Source organism: Pteropus medius, unplaced genomic scaffold, assembly GCF_902729225.1.
Source record: "Pteropus medius unplaced genomic scaffold, Ma_sr-lr_union100, whole genome shotgun sequence".
Classification (NCBI taxonomy): domain Eukaryota; kingdom Metazoa; phylum Chordata; class Mammalia; order Chiroptera; family Pteropodidae; genus Pteropus; species Pteropus medius.
This window is the reverse complement of record NW_024344437.1, coordinates 8,027,792-8,046,388: the sequence shown is the minus strand read 5'-3', so window position 1 is coordinate 8,046,388 and position 18,597 is coordinate 8,027,792. Positions and strand designations below refer to the sequence as shown.

Genomic DNA, 18,597 nt, shown 5'->3' with positions numbered 1-18,597 from the left:
ATCAAATCATAGGTGCTAAATATAAACAAGGATATGCAAATCCCTGAAGAGAAGTCTTCAAGGTCAAAGGCCTTTATGGTACTTCAAATTATATAAAGAAGTTTCCCAAGTTTCCCAAACCACTGGGTTTCCCAAGCCTTGAGCTGTGAAGAGAGCCTGTGTAGCTTCCAGGACACTGAGTTTAATCCAGAAATCGTTCGATAAGTGTTCGTTCCCTTTCACAGAGCAAGGAGATCTAGGGAAGGCGAGAAGTAATCTATAGCATAGCCCAGACACAGACTGACTTCTCCCTACGGGCGCAAAGAGCCTATTCGCTGTGCTTTCCTGGTGAACTCAGATGATCACAGTTTCAGCCACTGTGATTAGTCATCCCGTGAATTTCATAATCGCTGTGCGATTGGCACGAACCTTACGCGAGCCCCTTTTCCCCTGGACTCCAGTTTGTTGCTGGGATTAAATAGACTTCCCCTCTCCGGGGAAAATGGAATCCACTTTCCCTTGGCTCGCCCTGACTGCGGGTGGGCGTTTCCCAGGAGTTTGCTCTTCCTCACCGAGCTGTCCAAGCAGAAGCACACAGGTTGTCCTCGAGGATGCAAAGCTTCTCTCTTGCAGTGGGAGCCAGGCAAAGGTAACGGAGAAGGTGTTTAACGCCCAGCGAGTTGGGAGAGGTGGTCACCTGACGGTGCTGTGTGTCTCCCCAGCAGTTATAAAGCACCCTGCAGTTCAGGCGCATCCTCTCCGGCTTGGACTCTGAGGCTAGAAGGACAATTCAATCAAGAAATAAAAGAGCAAATATAACGAAATAATATCTGTGCATGTCTATTCTTTCCCTAAGTAATTTCATCTGGTCTCATGGCTTTAATTAAATACTACTTTAAAAATGACTCTAAAATGTATATTTAAGTACTAACTATCCTCTGGGAAGAAATCGTAATATCCAACTGCTTGCATGTTGGATATTTACTAGAATGTCAAGAAATTTTTTTAAACAGAAGTAGCTTGGCCTCCTTGAGTTTCTAGGAAAACTAAGAATTCAATCACTTCCTTAAAGCCTCTCAAATTACTCAAATCAGAGCTACCCGGACTCCCCAAGGTGAGTAAAACAGCTTTCAAACAAACCACAAAGAAATCTGGTTCCAAAATAGGGCTTATGAACATGGAGCTGTTGGTGATAATATCCGATTATGATAACATCAGTATCTCTTTCATTTAAACCCTCTCCTGAAAGGTCATCGATCAAACAGGTCCTCCTTAAGTGGCAGACGAATGACTGAAAACTGCCTTGTTCAATTTCTTTTCTCCAGGTTTGACGTTCTCTGTGTGGTTTGCTGGACCAGTGACCTTAAGATGGTTGTCTTAGCTCAGGATTCTCCAGATGCAGATTCAATAAAATGTTTAGGTAGGAGAGATTTATTTTAAGGAGTTAAAATTTAGGAATTAGGGTGAAGGATTTATTTCAAGGAATTGTGGGGGCTGGCAAGTCCAATATGTGCAGAGTGGGCTGGCAGGCTGGAGACCCAGGAAGAGTTGGTGTTGCAACTAGTGTCCAGTCTGCCTGGAGGCAGAACTCCCTCTTTCTCGGGAGACTCGTCTATTTCCTCTTAAGTCCTTCAACTGCTTGAATGAGGCCCACCCACTCGAAGTCGATTGATATAATCCTAATCACATCTAAAAAAAATTCTTTCCCAGCAACATCTAGGTTGGTGTTTGACCAAAAGCTGGGTCGCGTGGCCCAGCCAAATTGACACATAAAGTGTCAATAGCAAGTTCCAGAGTTTTCTAGAAGCCAAAGTTTGTTTCAGAAGTAAGATGGTACTGCCGGGCTGAGGCCAGCTGTTTGCTTCCCTGTGGCATGCTTTTCGTTGCTTGCTGAAGCGGAGCTGATCACTGCCCCTTGGCATGGGATCGGGTTCCCAGCTGGGGTCAGACCCAGCGCCTGGGAAAGGTGGAGGCATCAGGGCTCAGCCCACAGCCTGGCTCCTCGAGTCTAAAACCAACCCAATCCCACCCTGCAGGGACAGACAGGCGAAGAAAGATGCTCTAAGCCACACACGGGTGGTGATGAGCTTCCCTAGGCATTCTGGGAGAAGAGCTGGTGGCGACTGCGAATCCCAACAGCCTAGAACTGCCTAGACTAGTGGGGCTTCCGGTCACTCACTCTCCACAGGGGCAGTGCCACTGTCACTGCAGATGAGCCAGCTCCTGCCACTCTCTGAGATGGCATCAAGACCACGTAACTCACCACAGAGGCGTGCAGAACAATCGACAGAGCCTGGCATTTGCTGACCTGAACTGGAACTTCTCCTGCAGAGATCACGGCTGCTTGGCGCCTAAACTGGGCCTCTGGGCACTGGAGGCTGACAACACGGGTGCCAGCCGGGTCCCGCTGGCCCTCGTCGCCTCTATGGATCCAGAAGCCCCGCATCCAAAGCTCCAGAGTTTTGTCACCACTTCCTGCTCATTCTCGCTCGAGGCATGGCCGCCGGCGAGGCACGGGGCCCGCGGGAGCCGAACCCCCGCATTTACGGAGATCTGCGAAAGATAGACATCTGAGCTCTTCCCACCGGTCCTCGCTCCTCTACGGGCCAGAGATTCACCCATGGGCGGGGCCGGGAGACAGGCAGAGTGACAACACACTGCACTATCCTTCCAACGATAAGGTTCTGGTATCACACCGACCCATGCACACCTGGCTCCTGCTTCTCTGCAAGGAAGCACCCCCACACACGCCTCCTCCCTTTTGGTCTTCCTGGTCAGTTAGCTGGCCGTGCCCAGTCAGGTCCCACTGCTGGACACCATGTAGGCTCCAGCTGGAGGCACTGACATGTGTGTTCCTTTCTGCAGTGCAATGCGCTCCAACACACACACACACACACACACACACACACACACACAACCAGCTACAGTGAAACAAACAAACAAAAAAACAGAGAAATCATTTGAAATGTGATGACTTTGGGGCCATCACAATTTAATATGTTTTTGTAGGATGAATCTACATCCCCGTTTATGAAAATCTCGGTACAAATGTCAATGAAACTGACACTTCACCAGAAGCCAGCACATGGCAAGGAGGTGTGATTTGCTGCTGGTGAGTGTGCACTTCAGGTCGTGTGCCGCGCAGTGTCCCTGGCTCGTGCTGACTCATGCACACTCACACACCCCTCCCTTCTGTCGACAGAGCAGCCCTTTGCCAGGGGTGGTTATGACACATTTGTCCTTTAGTCCGCAGATTTGAGCTGCAAGAGCAAAGCACCCACTCTAATTAAATACAATAAAACTACCACCTAAGTCCTTAAAAAGGAAGGTAAAAGTTCTCAGACCATAAAGCGTTAGAGTAAGAAATCCTGATGTGTGTGCATTTACACTAGGGCAAAGGGACACGCTACAAGGACGACAGGCCTTCCAGCTGGAGCCTCGCTGTGTCCAAACTAGAACCTTTAAGATGTCCTGTCACAGGTAGTCCGGGGCCCTTGACCTTGGCCACTCATTCGGACCACCTGAGGAAGCCGTCCAACCTGAGCTCACGCCAGACCATGCTGGCCCAGGGGTCATCAAACCCGCTGGTTCCCAAGAATCACCGAGGGCGCTTTATAAAAACCGGCTTCCGGGACTTAATCTGGGTGCGGGGTCCAGGGACTTTTTTAAACTCCCAGGAGTTTCTGTGACCAGTCAGGTGTGGGGACCACTGATCTCAGTTCAGACACTGCCTGAGGCCACAGAGATGTCACAGTCATTTGTAAGGAAAAATCTTGCAAGTTGCAAGCATCGATGCTACATTCAAAGGCGTTGAAGGGAGATGGTGAGATCTTTTAAAATATTTGTAGACTTGTCTTTCATTTCTCCAAGACAGTTGAGACACAGAGGCACCTAGTCATGCCAGTCCAGGGAGACCAACGAGTGACCAGGAGCAACTGGGGACTGGAGGGCCAACCCTATGAACGCTTTAGCCCTTTGGAGCAGGCAGTCAGGCGGCGGTTACTCAGAGACCGCCTGGAAGAAGTGAGTCTTGAAAGGCTGCACGTCTCCAAGAGTCATCCGACCCTCCCTGGAGGAAACATCCACAAGGTGTCTTTTCTTACAGCGTTGCAGTTCACTGCTTCTTTGTGCTCATTAATTCTGGGGTCTTCTTGCTTCTTTTCCCCAGTGGGTCGTTTTCTTTCTGATTTGTTTGTTTGGGGTTTGCCTTTTATCCAAGCTGTCCTTTGCTCTGTCAGAAATGAAGTATTTGGCACGTAGTCACAAAGCCCGGGGCGTTCTATAAATTCCTGGTGCCTTAGCCATTCCAGGTGGCCTTGATGGGGTGATGTCATCTCATTCCCTGAGCCCGGTGTGTTTGCCCAACGTGCTCCCTCTGCCGGTCCCCTCTAAAACCGAAAGTTGGTTTTGAGGGGTCGCTGAATTCCGGCAGCGCACGTCCCCTACCCAAGAATGTGACCTCTCTGCGGTAGTAGGAGTTTTCTGGCTGAAGAGTTATTTGATTAAAGAAAAAACCTGACTCCTACACTCATTGAAGCTCATGGTCTTAAAGCAAACCCAGCTCACGTGGCTCTTGGTAGGGCCTGGCATGGCAACAAGAGAAAATCCAAATGTGTTTTTTATTTTTGTGTTCGCTTAGCAATGAGAGCACCAGCAGCGCTTTGGCCAATGTCCCCAGATGTGCCTGCCCACTGGTAGTAAACGGCTGACCCTGCCCCGTCGCCCAAGGCACCGAGGGGGATGAGTGCTGCCAGAGTTAGCAAATAAAAATATCCAGTTAAATTTGCATTTCAGCTAAACGATAAATACTTTTTTTTAAAAGTATAAGTATGTCCCATGCGATATTTGAGACATACTAAAAATATTTCATCGTCTATCCCAGAGCTTTATTGGGCAGCCCTTCGAGGGAGGGGAGGGGCTAGATGAGGAGACACCTCAGTCCAGGTGTGATACCGCTACAGCGCGGTCATGGCTGGACGCCGGTAGCCATCGCGCCATTCGACCCGAGACAGCCTCCAGCCCCACTGGGACCCTGCGCACAGGGCTGCAGCCGTGCTGGCAGCATACTGATAAACACACCCTGTGCTTGGGCAGCCAGCGGCTTTATATCGCAGCCCTAGTAAGCTGAGCAGGTCCGAGACTGCTCCTTGAAGCAGCTTCTTGGTTTCCCTTCTTGCCTTTTATTTCTTTGTGTCACTAGCGATGCTTGGAAGTGTCCCCCTGGGCTGCGGCGTGACCCAGCCTGTGTGCTTTTCTGGGTGAGCCAGCACGAAGTGGGGCCCCGGTGCGACTGCTCCTCCTCTCCCCCCTCCCCCGCCGCCCCTGTTGGCTTCCGTAGTGAATTTGTGTGATTCTGACCTGCTGACACCAGGACAGACCGCCTGACTTCACGCTGACCTAAGATGTCGGGTTACCCCAGGTCCCGGAGAAAGGGAGCGAGCAGAGAGCGAGAACCAAGACGATGTCACGAGGGGCCTCTGTGCCCGGCTCACGCATCTCATCCACCTGTGAGGATGAGGTCACGTGCCCGAAGCCGGACCAGTCATCTCACAAGGGACGCATCAGGCTTGAAAAGTGGGGGAGACGACACAGCCCTACGACCACCACCGGGAAAAGGCCCAGCTCCGCGTTCCTCGTTCCTCGTTAACTCGGGTCACTGTGAGGAGTGACGGCACCCCGCTGCCATTGTCAGACGGAAGCCCATCCTCTCAGGTGGGATGCCGAGTCTGGGGACAAGCTCCCTCCCCCACACTGCTCCTAGATCAGCTCCCTGCAGCCTGGGAACTCAGGATAGATACGTGCTTCCAGGGGTGTGGAGAGGGGACAGTCCTATGCACAGCTCTGTCCTCGATTGTGACTCTCATTTGCCCTTTCCCCCGCTTCTCCTCAAAGACACACGGTGGGACAAATCAGTGACATCCGAAGGGACAGTTGCTTAGAGACTAGATGGGCTCGGGGCTTCGGGGTGCTGAAGTGCCAATGGCGCGGACAGCGTGCCACCTCCGTCACAATCCGACGGACCCGAGAATCCAGGGGACTGGGCCAGTCTCACGGTGGGACAGCCACATGCCCGGCAGCCTCACAGAGTCGGGGGGGCCCTCGGGTGTTACTACAGAACCACTCATCTCCCCCACAAGGTGGTTTCATTATGCCACCGTCGTTCTCAAGGGTCCCCAAGGCCCTGGGCAAGGCCTGGTCCCTGCACAGTCCCTCCTTGGCCACCAGACTCCTGCCACGCTCCCCTCCCCCAAGAGAGGGCCTGTCCTCTCCGGCCAGCAGGCCCCTTGCTCTCCCTGAAAGGCCAACATTGTCACTGCCGCCCCCTCGGGGGTCTGCAGGAGCCAGAACCTTCCTCTCCCCCGGCCTCCCAGCATGCCCCCTCTCCTCCCCACTACTCATCCAGGTTACCCAGCCTTCAAACTCCCTTCAAGAAGCACCCGTCACCCCATGGCACTGCGCTCCTGCCTCCCCCTTTCCCCTCCTGACCCCCTGGCACCTGCCTCCACCCAGTGCTGGACCAAAGGACCTGTCTTATGTTAATGTTTCAACCTCAGGGATCTAGCCATCTCCTTAGACAGGTCGAAGGCTGAGAGGAAAGACCTGGTATACTGTTACACACACACACACACACACAAACACGCACACACGCATGCACGCACGCACACGCACACGCCTCCAATAAGTGTGCCAGGAATAATAAGTGTCAGAGTGTCTGCTTGGGGCTCCTGGACTTGGAAAAATGTGGGAGCTGGTGAGCAGGACAGGGTCACCTGCCTCATCAGAAGAGGCAAATTCCCGCACCGTGAACCAAGTGCATTTGTGTGAATAAAGTCCTTTGTGTCACGCGAGTCTATGTCATGTATGTTACATATGTACCTATGTTTTAACTTTCGTGACACAGGCGAAGATCATTCGAGAGGGGAAAAAAATCTAAGATTAAAAGACAAACATCATAAAAAAAGTTAAAATAAAAATAGAAAAAGTTCAGCGTGCAGTCATTTTTTTTTTTCCTCATCACCTACTGAGAGAAAAAAGGTAATTTTCTGAAAAACCGTCTTTGTCTCCCAAACGAGCCCCACGGAGGGCGGCGAAGGCTGTGACGCGCCAACGTCTCACCCGCTTCTGAGCGCCGGGGCAGCCGGGGCAGCCGGGGCAGGAAGCAGCCGGTGTCGCCGGTGCCGTGGCAGGTGTCTGAGAGAGCCCCGTCGTCTCCGCAGGCGGTCCTGTCCCCTCGCCAACCTCAGGGTCCCTTCCCCGTGGAGCAATGAGGAAACGGAGCAGGAGTGTGCTTGGCTGAAGCTTTGTTTTTGTTTTTTCATGCCGACTGTAACTCTGGGAGGCCCTCGCCGGTGAAGAAATGCTGCCAAGTCATCGCCCGGCATGGCGAGTGGACACAGGTGTGTGGGGACTGCCCGTGCGTGGGAGAGGAATCCAGGGAGAGGAAGCGGACAGGGCCGGAAGGGAAACTTCCTCTTCCCATTATCACCTGGACATTTCCTTCTCCGGGTCTGAATCCTCACAGTCGCCCCGCCTGAGCCAGCTGGTGGGTGTCCCTTGACTGGGACTGTGCAGCAGGCACGGACAGTAACAGACACCAGGCCCCACTCGGCCCCTCCTTCTGCCTCTCCCACCTTTCACGGAGCGTGCAAAGCGGTCGAGAAAAACCTAAATAACTAATTCTAAGGAGTTAGAAAGGTCTTGTCACCTTTCTCCCTCTTTCGACCCTTACAACGCATAGAGCCCACACCATCTAGTGTTAAATTCTTTTCTGCCTTGGGTCACTTGCTACTGTTTCTTGGCTCATTTTGCCCCTGCCAAGGGATCAAGCACAACTTGCTGCAGATCAGAGAATGACACAAGTTTAGTGCCCCGCCACCTCCTATGTCCGGTACAGCTCTCGACGACATTACATGTATGGACTGATCAATATGAGCTAGGGACGTGACAGCCTGCCCCGAATACATAATGCTTGTCCATCGGAACAGCTCTGGCAGAGACCGTTGGCATGGATAGGCTTCTTTTGAAAGACAGGAAAACTCAGCTTGCAAGCAGAAGTCACCACTGGAGGATGAGGGCTGTCCCTGGGTTTTATGGGCAGCTCAGGAGAGGTCATTAGAATCGGGTGGAGCTCGCTGTCCCTTGCCCAGGGCACATGGAGAGAGCCCCTGGGGCCAAAAGAGGTGTGTCTGGGTGTCTGAGGGGACCACTCCAGGGCCGGTGTCACAGACACCTGGAGGCCATCACGAGATAGCTGGACTCTGGAGCAGGACCACTGGGGACAGCAGAGCAATAGCTCTGGAGTCAGAGTGGGTATGTGGGGCGGGATGGCCTCATCTATCCTTTTCTGCTAGACATTGCTCTCCAGGACTCCCGATGGCCTCGTGGGCCATGGCAGCAGTGGCCGAGCAGGCATCTGCCAGAGGCCAGGAGCCCGCAGGACCAGAGGTGTGCTGGGAAGCCCGCGGTGTTCTCTTCGGCTTGGTTTGGTCCTAACCAACACTTTTCCAAACTTGACACCAGCAGGAATAAGCAGCAACCTTCTCCAAGGGAACCTGTCACACTTTTTGAATGTCACTTGACCCCTCCTCTCCACACCTCCCTCCCTCCTGTCCCCCTAAATACTGTCAGTATGAATGGGGGTTTGCTCCTGAAGCTTGGACTGGATGTGGTGGGGGGTCGGGGGGTCCAGAGCAGCTCTCCAGGGATGCTGCTTCTTCGGTCCACATCTACCCAAATGTGGAGAGCAGGCGCTGGAACAGGCGCCGGCCACTCTTGCCTGCAAAGCCCTGTCTCTCCCACTCCCAGCCATAGTGGAAACATGTTTCACACAAATCTGGTGTCTCCTGTGTGTCCTCAACTCTTTCCTTGAAGAGCCTTTTTTACATGGGGACACGGAGAGAGGAAGGGCAGACACAGACCTCCCCAGAAGCCCACTGCGGCCTGAGTTTGGACAAGAATTTAATGCCCGCGCCCCCACATACACACAGCACTCTCTAAAGAACCTGCGATGCGGTTCTGTAACCAGCGTCACCCGCGGAGTTTTCTGTCTTTTCTGATTTCGTTCGGATTCAGGTTTGATAAGGAGTGACTGACTCATCGCTGTCACTCTGCCGTGCCGGGGTCTGGGGCGGTTAGGCTGTAAATTCTGTTCTTTTGGAAAGAAAAGGAGACAGGAAGGGAGGCAGGGAGGACGAAGAGTGTGCGGCTCTGGGGAGCCGGAGCGTTCGGCCCCGCTGGGGCGCGCGGGGTGCGCGCGGTGCCCAGCCTCTGGCTTCAGTCCCACGCCCCCAGCCGGAGACCCCGGCCGGCCCTGTGTCCCCCATCTCTCCTTTCTTCTCCCTCTCCCTACCCCCAAACCGTTTCTGACTCTAAATTCCTATCTAGATCCTGCAAAGGAATTCGACTGCTCCCCAGAGGCGCTCGGTTGTCCCCAAGTTTCCAGGGAGTCGCATTTGTGCCTACGGACCGCACCCCCTTTCCCGGTTCACCAAGGACCCCTGCGAGCGCAGTCCCCCCAGAACGGCCACGGCCCCCCACTCAGCTCACCGCGCATCGGCGTCGGGTCCTTACCGGCAAGCGAGGCGCGCGGGGAGGAGGCCGCGGGGCGTGGGTGCCCGGGACCGGCGCGGGGGCGGGGCCCGCCGCATTTAAGGCGCCGGCGCCTCCTGGCTGCGCTCCGCCGTCCAGGTGAGCGCAGGTGGGTGCAGGCCCGCTCCGCCGCCGCCCGCCGGGACCCCGCTCTGCCGCGTCATGGGCCAGGTGCGTGCAGCCCCGCCGCCCGCCGGTGCGGGAGGCCAGGGGGTGCGCAGGGCGGGCTGCGCCCCGCGCTCTCCTGCTCCCGCGCGGCTCCCCTCCGCGTCCCGCCAGGCTCTCAGCCGGACCCCCGGGCCGGCTGGGCGCAGATCAAAACCCGGACGCGGGGAAGGGCCGGGGGTCTCGGGTCCGCCCGGATTCCGAAAGTGGCGCCAAGCTGGGGTACACCCGACGCGCAGTGATGCGCGAGGCGCGCCCTGCCCGAGGCTGAGATCCCTAAGCTCGGTGGGCACTCCCACCCAAGAAACGGGGGACGATGGGCACCCTCATGTCCCACCCTCCGCACCCCAGTCTGCCCTCCCTCCACGCGGGAGGGGAGGAAAGGAAAGGAGAGGAAAGACCGCTAAGGGGGGTGCCACTATTTGAAGACAGGGGACCCTCCCCGCCATCCTGCTCCTTCCTGTCCCCAGAGGAGGGGATGACAGCGGGGAAGGCGTCCGCGACCCGCAGGGGAGGTCAGAAAAGACCTCGGGGACTAACACTGCACCTCCGCTTCTCCTCCAGAAAACGCCCCAGATTTACTCTGTGGAGCTCAATGGAGACAAAGACGCCGAGGAAACAGACAAGGGGGGTGGCGAGGAGAAGTACCGGGGCCTGCAGGACAACCGCAGGAGACTCCGGAAAAAGCACCACAAAGACGAGCCGAAGAAAGAACTGGATCTGGTCAGTGCGTGGACTGGGTGGACTGGGCCCTCATGCCCGTAGGCGGGCTGAGCGCTTCGCTTCCCTCCCCCTCCCCCCTCGCCGCCCCCCAAGGAGATCGCCCCTGCAACCTTACTCTTACGAAAGAAAAATGCGGCTCCAGGCTTGGAAAACCCCGGTGAGGGCGCTTCCTTGTTTAACAAGAGAGAAGGTGTGATGATAGCATCTGGCCCAGGATCAGCTCCTCCTCTGCAGGACTCCCATTCTGGTTGAAGGCGTGGTCCCAGGTGGGATTGCAGGCCCCACAGGCCACTCTCCTCCACTGGAGACTGGAAGAAACTGGCTCTTTTTTTTTTTTTTTTTTTGCCCGTTTCTAGCTGATAAGGTAAAACTATTGAAGTTTTCCTAGGTTCCCCTGAGGAGGTGGTTAAGATGTTGAGCCTGGAGTCCATGACTTATCTGTAACTAGGAGCAGCGACCAAGCTTCAGTGAAGCTCCCTTTTCTTTATGTGAACAGGAAATAAGCCCTTTGCTTGGCTCCATGAGGGTCAAAAGTGAGAAAAGAGAGTATTGTGTCATTAAAATGCTTTATGGAAGCGCTAACATTATCACGACTGAGGATGATCTTTGGCTGCCTGGGAACTGAAATGCGACATTTCATCTCAAGAAAGCCAAAGGGGAAGCCTCTGCCCTCAGCTGGAGGTTTTGCTAGGTTGTCTCCAGAATTCATTGCAGACTTTAGAGTCCTGTGACTGTGTGAGCAGAGGGCAGGGAGGTGAGCGCGTGGGGGCCGCAGAGCTGGTGGTGAAATTACTGAGGAATTTGGCAAACTAAACGACATTGTGTCTGTCGCTTGGAATTTCGCTATGGTGAGAAATCGAGAAACGCCGCAAACCAGTTTTTTTTTTTGGTTTCCTCCCGGAGAGCTTGTCAAACACCTAGCGGCACACGGCTGGGCATCTATTTGCCTGTATAATGTTCTGATAGATGTTTAAGAGCACAGCTCTGAAACCGGGCTGACCTGAACTCAAATCCTACTTCGGAATTCGGTTTCCTAGTTTGAAAAATAGGACTGAAAAGTGATGCTTACCTCTTAAGAGCTGTTAAGAGGGTTAAAGGAGATAATAGTAGGAGAAATTTAGAACAGCACCAGACAGTAATCGATTTTACTGCCTATGTGTCCCTAGCATTTAGGATTAAAGACATATCTCTTCTTCCTTGAAATTGCTACTTGCAACATGAAAATGGATGTTGTAAGCAGCAATGCACATTCCACCCTGCGCCTGTTTATTACGATGATACTCTCTCCGGCATCATCTTGTGAAGATGTGCAATACGGGAAAGAAGTTCCCATGGGATTAGCAGAGAGAGGAGCGTCTTTCTCTCTTTTTTCCCAGCCTTCTCTCAAGAATCCTGTGATTGTGACTGTACTTGGACGCACTTGCATCCTGACCCCGCCCCTAGCAAATTAGAGGAGAGCTAGAGCCCCTAATTTCTGAATAAACCCAAGCCCCCGCCAGGGTGCGGCCCCGTGCTATTCCAGGACTGGCCAGCAGAGTGCGCCCCAGCCCAGCCCCAGCCCCAGCCCGCCTTCCCGGTCTACCCAGGGCTCGCGAGCAGGGAAGCGGCCCCGTGCGGGCTGTGCAGGCCTGTGGGTCCAGGGCCATCCGCGCCAACAGCGGCCAGGCGCACCCGGTCCTCCGTCGCTCCTACCCGCCCGGGACTTGGCGTGCAATGCACAGAACTGCGTCTCAGTCCTTCGCATGCCCAGCAATGTCACCTTCAATTGGTAAAGGAGTGAGCAAAACAGAATCTGACAGTGGAAAGGACCCCAAAATTTATTTAATAGTAAAGTCTAATCTTAATGTGACAGTTTTTTGCATATATTTAAGAAAAGAGGTGGCTCTGGTCCCAGTCACAGTATAAATCTTGGTTCTGGACAGTCAGAGCTTAAAGACCCCCAAGTGCTGGGTCTGGGGGAGGGTGCTTCTGGCAGCCGCCCTCAGGACAGTTATCCGCCCAGAATGTCAGAGCTGCCCAGGCTGATAAATGCTGCTTGAGTCTGACGTTTCTGTGGCAAAATTAGCAAGTCTGGGCCACACTGGTGTTTATTTGGCAGGTTTTCAAACTGAGGGGTTTCTGTCACCAGTGATCTACTGAATCGCAGGTGCTTGATTGAGGGAAGTTGTGCTTCCCGCTTCCCAGGACTAAGCTACCTGGCCAGAACTGCATGGGTCCCCAGGGGTCAGGACACGTGAAGTGGGCTGGTTGGCATTGCTGAGAGCACCCAGCACTCCCGCACTCAGGTCTGAGTTAAGGGTCCAGCTCGCTAGCACCTGGACATCAGGTGTGCTCAGACCTGCGTGGGCTGGAGCTCAGGCTGAGGTGACACATGTTGCTTTGTTTTTAAATCGACGCACTAAATGGCGAGTTAAGCCTGAACTCTTCCGGGGTAGCTAGAAAGTCCCCTGAATCAGAGAGACAAGGCTCTCCTGCGGCAAGACACTTTTTTCCCTCACTGCGGTGGTCCCCCTGACACTAAGGACTGTCTCTCGGTCCCACACGTCCTGTCCCCTCTCCCGTCACCGTGATTCCCAGCTTCCAGGGGCTGGTCAGGGCTTTGGGTTTGAGCCTTTCAGAATTTTCTAATTCACTCTGTTCTTTTTTTCATGAACTCAGAATGACCACAAGCTCAGCAGTAAGGAATTGGAAAGTAAATACTGTACAAACATCGTCACGGTAAGTTATCGGCAAGCTAGGCTGGGAAGAGCGGCCCTGTGATGGGAAGAAGGTTTATGGGGAAGGAGATGGTGCCTTTAGGATGTGTGACCAATAGTGGCAACTTTGAGAATGCCCGTCCCCACATGCCTGGTGGGTGACAGAGGGCTGGCGGACGTCGGGAGCTGGCATGTCCGAGCCAAGACCCTGGTCACGCTCCTTGGCCGAGCTGGATGCTGACTGTGTACACTCATTTGGCTGTGACCGCAGGAAGCCATGGTCTCCCCAGAGAAGGCCAGATGCTCACCTACTGCGAGGGTCAGAGGTCTTATCATCCTGATGTGCAGGTAGTATGAGGGCCTTATCAAAGAACGGGGAACAGCGGTGTTGAGAAACAAGGGTCTGGGGTGATAGCTTTGGACTGCACTTGTCCACTCACCCCCGCCCCCCGCTCCCCCACCACATGGGTACTGCTTCCCTCTGCAAATGCCGACTCAAGTCAGATCTCAAAAGTGCCAGCGTCCTGACATCAGAAGGGTCAGACACATCTGTTCAAGTCAGCAAAAGTGCCCGCTGCGTGTGATGGACAGGGCCAGCAGCGGAGGGATAAGGAGGCACAGGGACCCCTGCCTGGTCTGCAGAGCAAGCAGCTCTGCAGGGGAGGCAGACATAGGAAAGAGTCATAACTCCCACTGTGTCCCACCGGGAGGACACACAAGAGGGCATGCGACGTGCCGAGTGATGGCACCTGGCCGGAGGAGGCACTGTGTTTGAAACTGGGACATAGGATGATGGCTCGATGACTCGAATTCAAGTTGTCAGAGAACTTGGTTGGTGGAGGGGGCAAGGTGGCAGGAAGGTCAGAGTGTGTCTGGGAGCCTGTGTGGACCGGGAGGCGAGGTGGAGAGTGAGGCCGGGAAGAGGTAATTTGGCTGGACCGGTCACTAAGAAACAAGGACCATGTGAACATGTAAGGGCTCGGTGTGGAAAGGCTGGTTTTTGACAGGCGGTTCCGGCACGAGATGGCTGTAAAGCCCGTGCACGTTGACGAGATACCCGCCGTGTGCCGTGGACCACGTGGGTAGCTCGCTCTGTATTTACGTTCTAAGGGTCTGGAGGAGCAGGACAATAACGCAGGACTGAAACAAGGCCGCAGTGGTAAGGTGGGAGGAGAGGGGTGGATTCGCAGGACGTTTCAGAGAAATGACCCGTAGGGTTTCGCTGAGATTTTTAAACAAATCGCTAATGGCAGTTACCACGTGGCCGTGATGAGGCAGCCGGAGGTGGCTGGAGGGGGGTGCAGATTAGAGAAGGAAGCGGGGGGAGGGGCGATGGCGAGTCTGGGGTTCTGGAAGAGGAATTGCAAAGGGGGGCTGACGCTATCGAGTTGGTGGCTGCAGTTATCCAGTTTATTCAACTATTTAAGCCTCTGCTGTAGAAAAGGCGGTAGACCCTGTAAAGAACACAAAAATGAACAAGGACAAAGTCCTCTCTCTAGCTCATGGCATAATTAGGGACAGAAGCCTGTGCGAGACTTCCTCTGTAAAAGCTGGTTTATGGGGGGAAACCCTATGAATGACGGTACAGGATTTCAGGGGGTGGAGAAGGCTTCGTGCACCCATGGACGGAGGGCTTCTGGTGAGAACTGGCTGGTCGTAGGGCCCCTGCTTGACAGGACTATAACTGCGAGATGACCAAGGACTTAGAACTTAAGGTGAACCTCTAGAAAAGCAGAAAAGCACTCGATATAAGGATGAAGAATCAGCCACGCGCCATTTCAAAGTTGCAGAACGGGGAGCGTTTTGGCTGTCACCATGCTGCCTTCATCCCTGGGGACTAGCTTCTGTCTTCAAACTCCTCCTCAGCCGAGGCGTTCCCACCTCTGCGAAAATCTCTAAGAAGCTGTATGGCCTTCACAGGGCACAGTGGGGCTGGAGCCAGGTGCCTGGGCAAGTCCTCGTGCTGCCCCTTACTAGCCAGGTGACCAAACTGCCATGTGCCTTAATTTCCACCTCTGTAAGATGAGGATAATAATCGTCGCTTCTTCGGAGTATTGTTTTAAAGAATAACTGAGTGAATATGTGGAGAACACTGCCTGGCTGATAGTAAGCATTAAATATTCCTTTTTAAAAGGCGGGGACTGGGGGGACAAGGTGTCGCCCACTTTTCCCACAGCCTGCAGATGTGTGACGTCCAACCAAAGCAGGACAGACGTCTAATTATCTCTGTTCTGCCTTCTCAGGGCCTCTCCAGCGCCCAAGCGGCAGAGCTGCTGGCCCAGCATGGCCCCAACGCCCTGTCCCCTCCCAAGGAGACCCCCGAGATCGTCAAGTTCCTGAAGCAGATGGTGGGGGGGTTCTCCATCCTCCTGTGGGTGGGCGCCATCCTATGCTGGATCGCTTACGGAATTCAGTACGCCAGCAACAAGACCTCATCCCTGGACAGCGTAAGTAAGGCGCTGCAGTCGGTCCCTGCCTAGCCGTGGTCAGCGGGTGATGGAGAGGACAGAACCATGGGCAGGGCTTCTCATGGGCGGGGCCCTGGGTGAATCAGGAGTCTCCAGTCACTGACCAGTTGCTGCACGGGTCTGGGAAAATCCATCCTTCTCCAGCTGTAACATAGAAAATGTATCTGACTTTCTGATGTCTGGGAGGCAGTATGAGCTTGAACTTGAGAGAGAGAGAAAGAGACTGCAAGTCGTAAGTGAAAAAATTGTGAAGCGTTTTGGGGTTCTCTCTCCTCAAAGCCAGTTCTTTCCCTTTATTGTGGGGAGCGTCTGTGCCTGCTGAGAACCAAGCCCCCAAAGCACAAAGCAGCACTGACCAACACTATGCTATGGGGCCACCTACCGTATAGCAAGATTCCCGCTGATAAGAAGTGTCTGGAACAGGCTCATCCTGACGACAGATTTGCCAGGGCTGGGAGTGGGAGCGAAGACACTGGTAGTGGGCAGGGGGATCTTATTGGGACAACGGAAATGCTCTAAAACCGGATTGTGGCGACTGTTGCAACTTTAATAAACGACCGTGTAGATTTATTAAAAATCATTGAATTATATACTTCAAACGGGTAGATTTTGTGCTCTGCAAATGACACCCAGACACCACAGCCATCTCTCTGGTCTTCCCAGGGAAGGCTGTAGGCCTAGGCCCTGGGCCACCCCGAGGTGGGTTTCTCTGATCGGTGCCTCTCTTCCCGACCCAGGTGTATTTGGGTGCCGTGCTCGTCCTGGTCGTCCTATTGACGGGCATCTTTGCTTACTACCAAGAGGCCAAGAGCACCAACATCATGGCCAGCTTCAGTAAGATGATCCCGCAGGTGAGCGGCAGCCATTCCTCCCTGGCCTCAGGTGAGGACAGTGGGGCCTTGATGGCAGAAGGTGCGCGCAGGCCCGGCCCCATCCCTTGCCATCTGAGAAGCCTTGGGCAAGTGACCTCATCTCTCTGAAGCCCCGTTTCCTCGGGGTTTTGAGATGACCGGTAAGGTAAGATGCAGGAAGATGCTCAGTCAAGAGTAAACCAGGACAGATGTATCACTTCTGCCGCTGCCTGGGAGCGTTGCGAGGCTGGTCGGACGAAAGCCGTCCTGTGGGTTCTGGTAGCGAAGCGGTCACCTGATTCCTTACCTGTGACCATCTGCGTGTTGCCCCAGGACCCTTGGCGTGGGAGGCCCGCTGCTCCCCTCTTCCTGCCGGGCCCCCAGCAGGTGTACCTAGGGGGACCGTGCACCACTGTCAACACAGCGGAAAAACCACGCAGCCCCTGATCCTCTAGAGCTGCCAGCTGGAGGGAGCTCTGGAGATCTTCTGTGCTAACCGGTGGGGGACCCTCCGTTAACATTTTCTCGGCCTGAGCGAGAGCATTATGACCTTCGGTTCAGCCATCAGGGTTTCCCCCCGATGCCCGGCCAGGAGCGCTCACCCCTTTTCCTCAGGCTCAGGGCGGCCACCTTGCCGAATGTCTGCCCTTGGCATTTTCTGGGTCCAAGATGATCGCTAGGACCTCCTCCCCGAAACAAAAAATCGTTCTGAGGGTCTTCGGGCCTGGGTCACAGTCTTTGGTTTTCTCTTTTGCTGTCCCGACGGCTGTGGCCTCCAGCGCCTCGTGGCCGAGGTTCGGTGAGGGGCGAGTGGACGAGGGTCTGTGTCCTTCCGGGATCTGAGGGGCCTGGCGTGCTTTCTTTCGCAGCAAGCACTTGTCATTCGCGATTCGGAGAAGAAAGTAATTCCTGCGGAGCAGCTGGTGGTCGGGGACATCGTGGAGATTAAAGGAGGGGACCAGATTCCCGCGGACATCAGGCTGCTGTCCGCTCAGGGGTGCAAGGTGAGAGTCACGGGCACCCCTGCGTCAACCCAGCATTCTGGGGTCCCTCCAGGCCTCGCCATCCCCGAGACAGGGGACACGGAGGCTTACCTTGGACTGTCTCACTGCCCCTTCCAGGTGGACAACTCATCGCTCACGGGGGAGTCCGAGCCCCAGCCACGCTCCTGTGAGTGCACCCATGACAACCTCCTGGAGACCAAGAACATCGGCTTCTACTCCACCACCTGCCTGGAAGGTAAACCCAGCGGCCGTGGCCTCGGCCTTGGCCTCGGGAGCGTGGATGGGCCCTGCCCCCTCCCCGCCAAGGACTCCCAGAGTCAGCCGCCCGCTCCGCCCGCAGGCACAGCAACTGGCCTGGTCATCAGCACGGGGGACCGCACCGTCATCGGCCAGATCGCCTCGCTGGCATCGGGAGTCGGCAACGAGAAGACGCCCATCGCCGTGGAGATCGAGCACTTCGTCCACATCGTGGCGATAGTGGCCGTCTCCATCGGCGTGCTGTTCTTCATCATCTCCGTGTCCATGAAGTACGCGGTCCTGGACTCCATCATCTTTCTCATCGGCATCATTGTGGCCAACGTGCCTGAGGGCCTCCTGGCCACTGTCACTGTGAGTCCCTGCCGCCCGGCTAGGCTGCGTGAGCTCCGCCCGCAAACCGCGGGTCTCCTCTGTCTCAGAGTCACACTCCCTCCCTGCCAGGGACAACCAGGGGACATTCTGAATGGACTGTTCAGAACAAAAGGGACTGGGAGGCTGTCGATATGTGAACCTTCGGCTTCCATTTTTGAGAGCACCGTCGTCAGGCCTCGTGGGGTGCTTTGCCCTTGAGATTTAGATTAGACAGACTCGAGCCACCATTGACAGAAGGTTTTCCAGAAGAAGCCGGATGCCTTCCCCACCAGCTTCCTTGGCAGTTTGTGCAGCTGAGGGACCTAGGCACAGGTCCCTTGCCTTATTTCTCTTCTCTCTCCCCGACACCCCCACGCAAATTGCTCCCATTTTTTTTCTGCAAAGCAATCCAGCCCTTTCCCGTGCCGACCCCCAACTTCGGCTCTGGGTCTTCCTTTGTAAGGGCCCATCCAGTTCATCCACGTCCCCCCCCCCCCCCCCCCCCCCCCCCCCC

At 54.9% G+C, this 18,597-nt stretch overlaps 1 protein-coding gene across 1 annotated transcript in view; it reads left to right on the top strand.

The window, feature by feature from the left end:
* The first annotated feature begins 9,632 nt into the window (after positions 1 to 9,632).
* Positions 9,633 to 18,597, top strand: part of ATP12A (ATPase H+/K+ transporting non-gastric alpha2 subunit) — a 25,113-nt gene continuing 16,148 nt past the window's right edge. The window contains exons 1-8 of the mRNA XM_039873097.1: positions 9,633 to 9,738; positions 10,297 to 10,455; positions 13,114 to 13,173; positions 15,395 to 15,598; positions 16,357 to 16,470; positions 17,340 to 17,474; positions 17,592 to 17,709; positions 17,815 to 18,083. Of these exons, the coding sequence (XP_039729031.1) occupies positions 9,730 to 9,738; positions 10,297 to 10,455; positions 13,114 to 13,173; positions 15,395 to 15,598; positions 16,357 to 16,470; positions 17,340 to 17,474; positions 17,592 to 17,709; positions 17,815 to 18,083 (1,068 nt within the window). The 5' untranslated portion in view covers positions 9,633 to 9,729. The remainder of the gene's footprint in view (positions 9,739 to 10,296; positions 10,456 to 13,113; positions 13,174 to 15,394; positions 15,599 to 16,356; positions 16,471 to 17,339; positions 17,475 to 17,591; positions 17,710 to 17,814; positions 18,084 to 18,597) is intronic.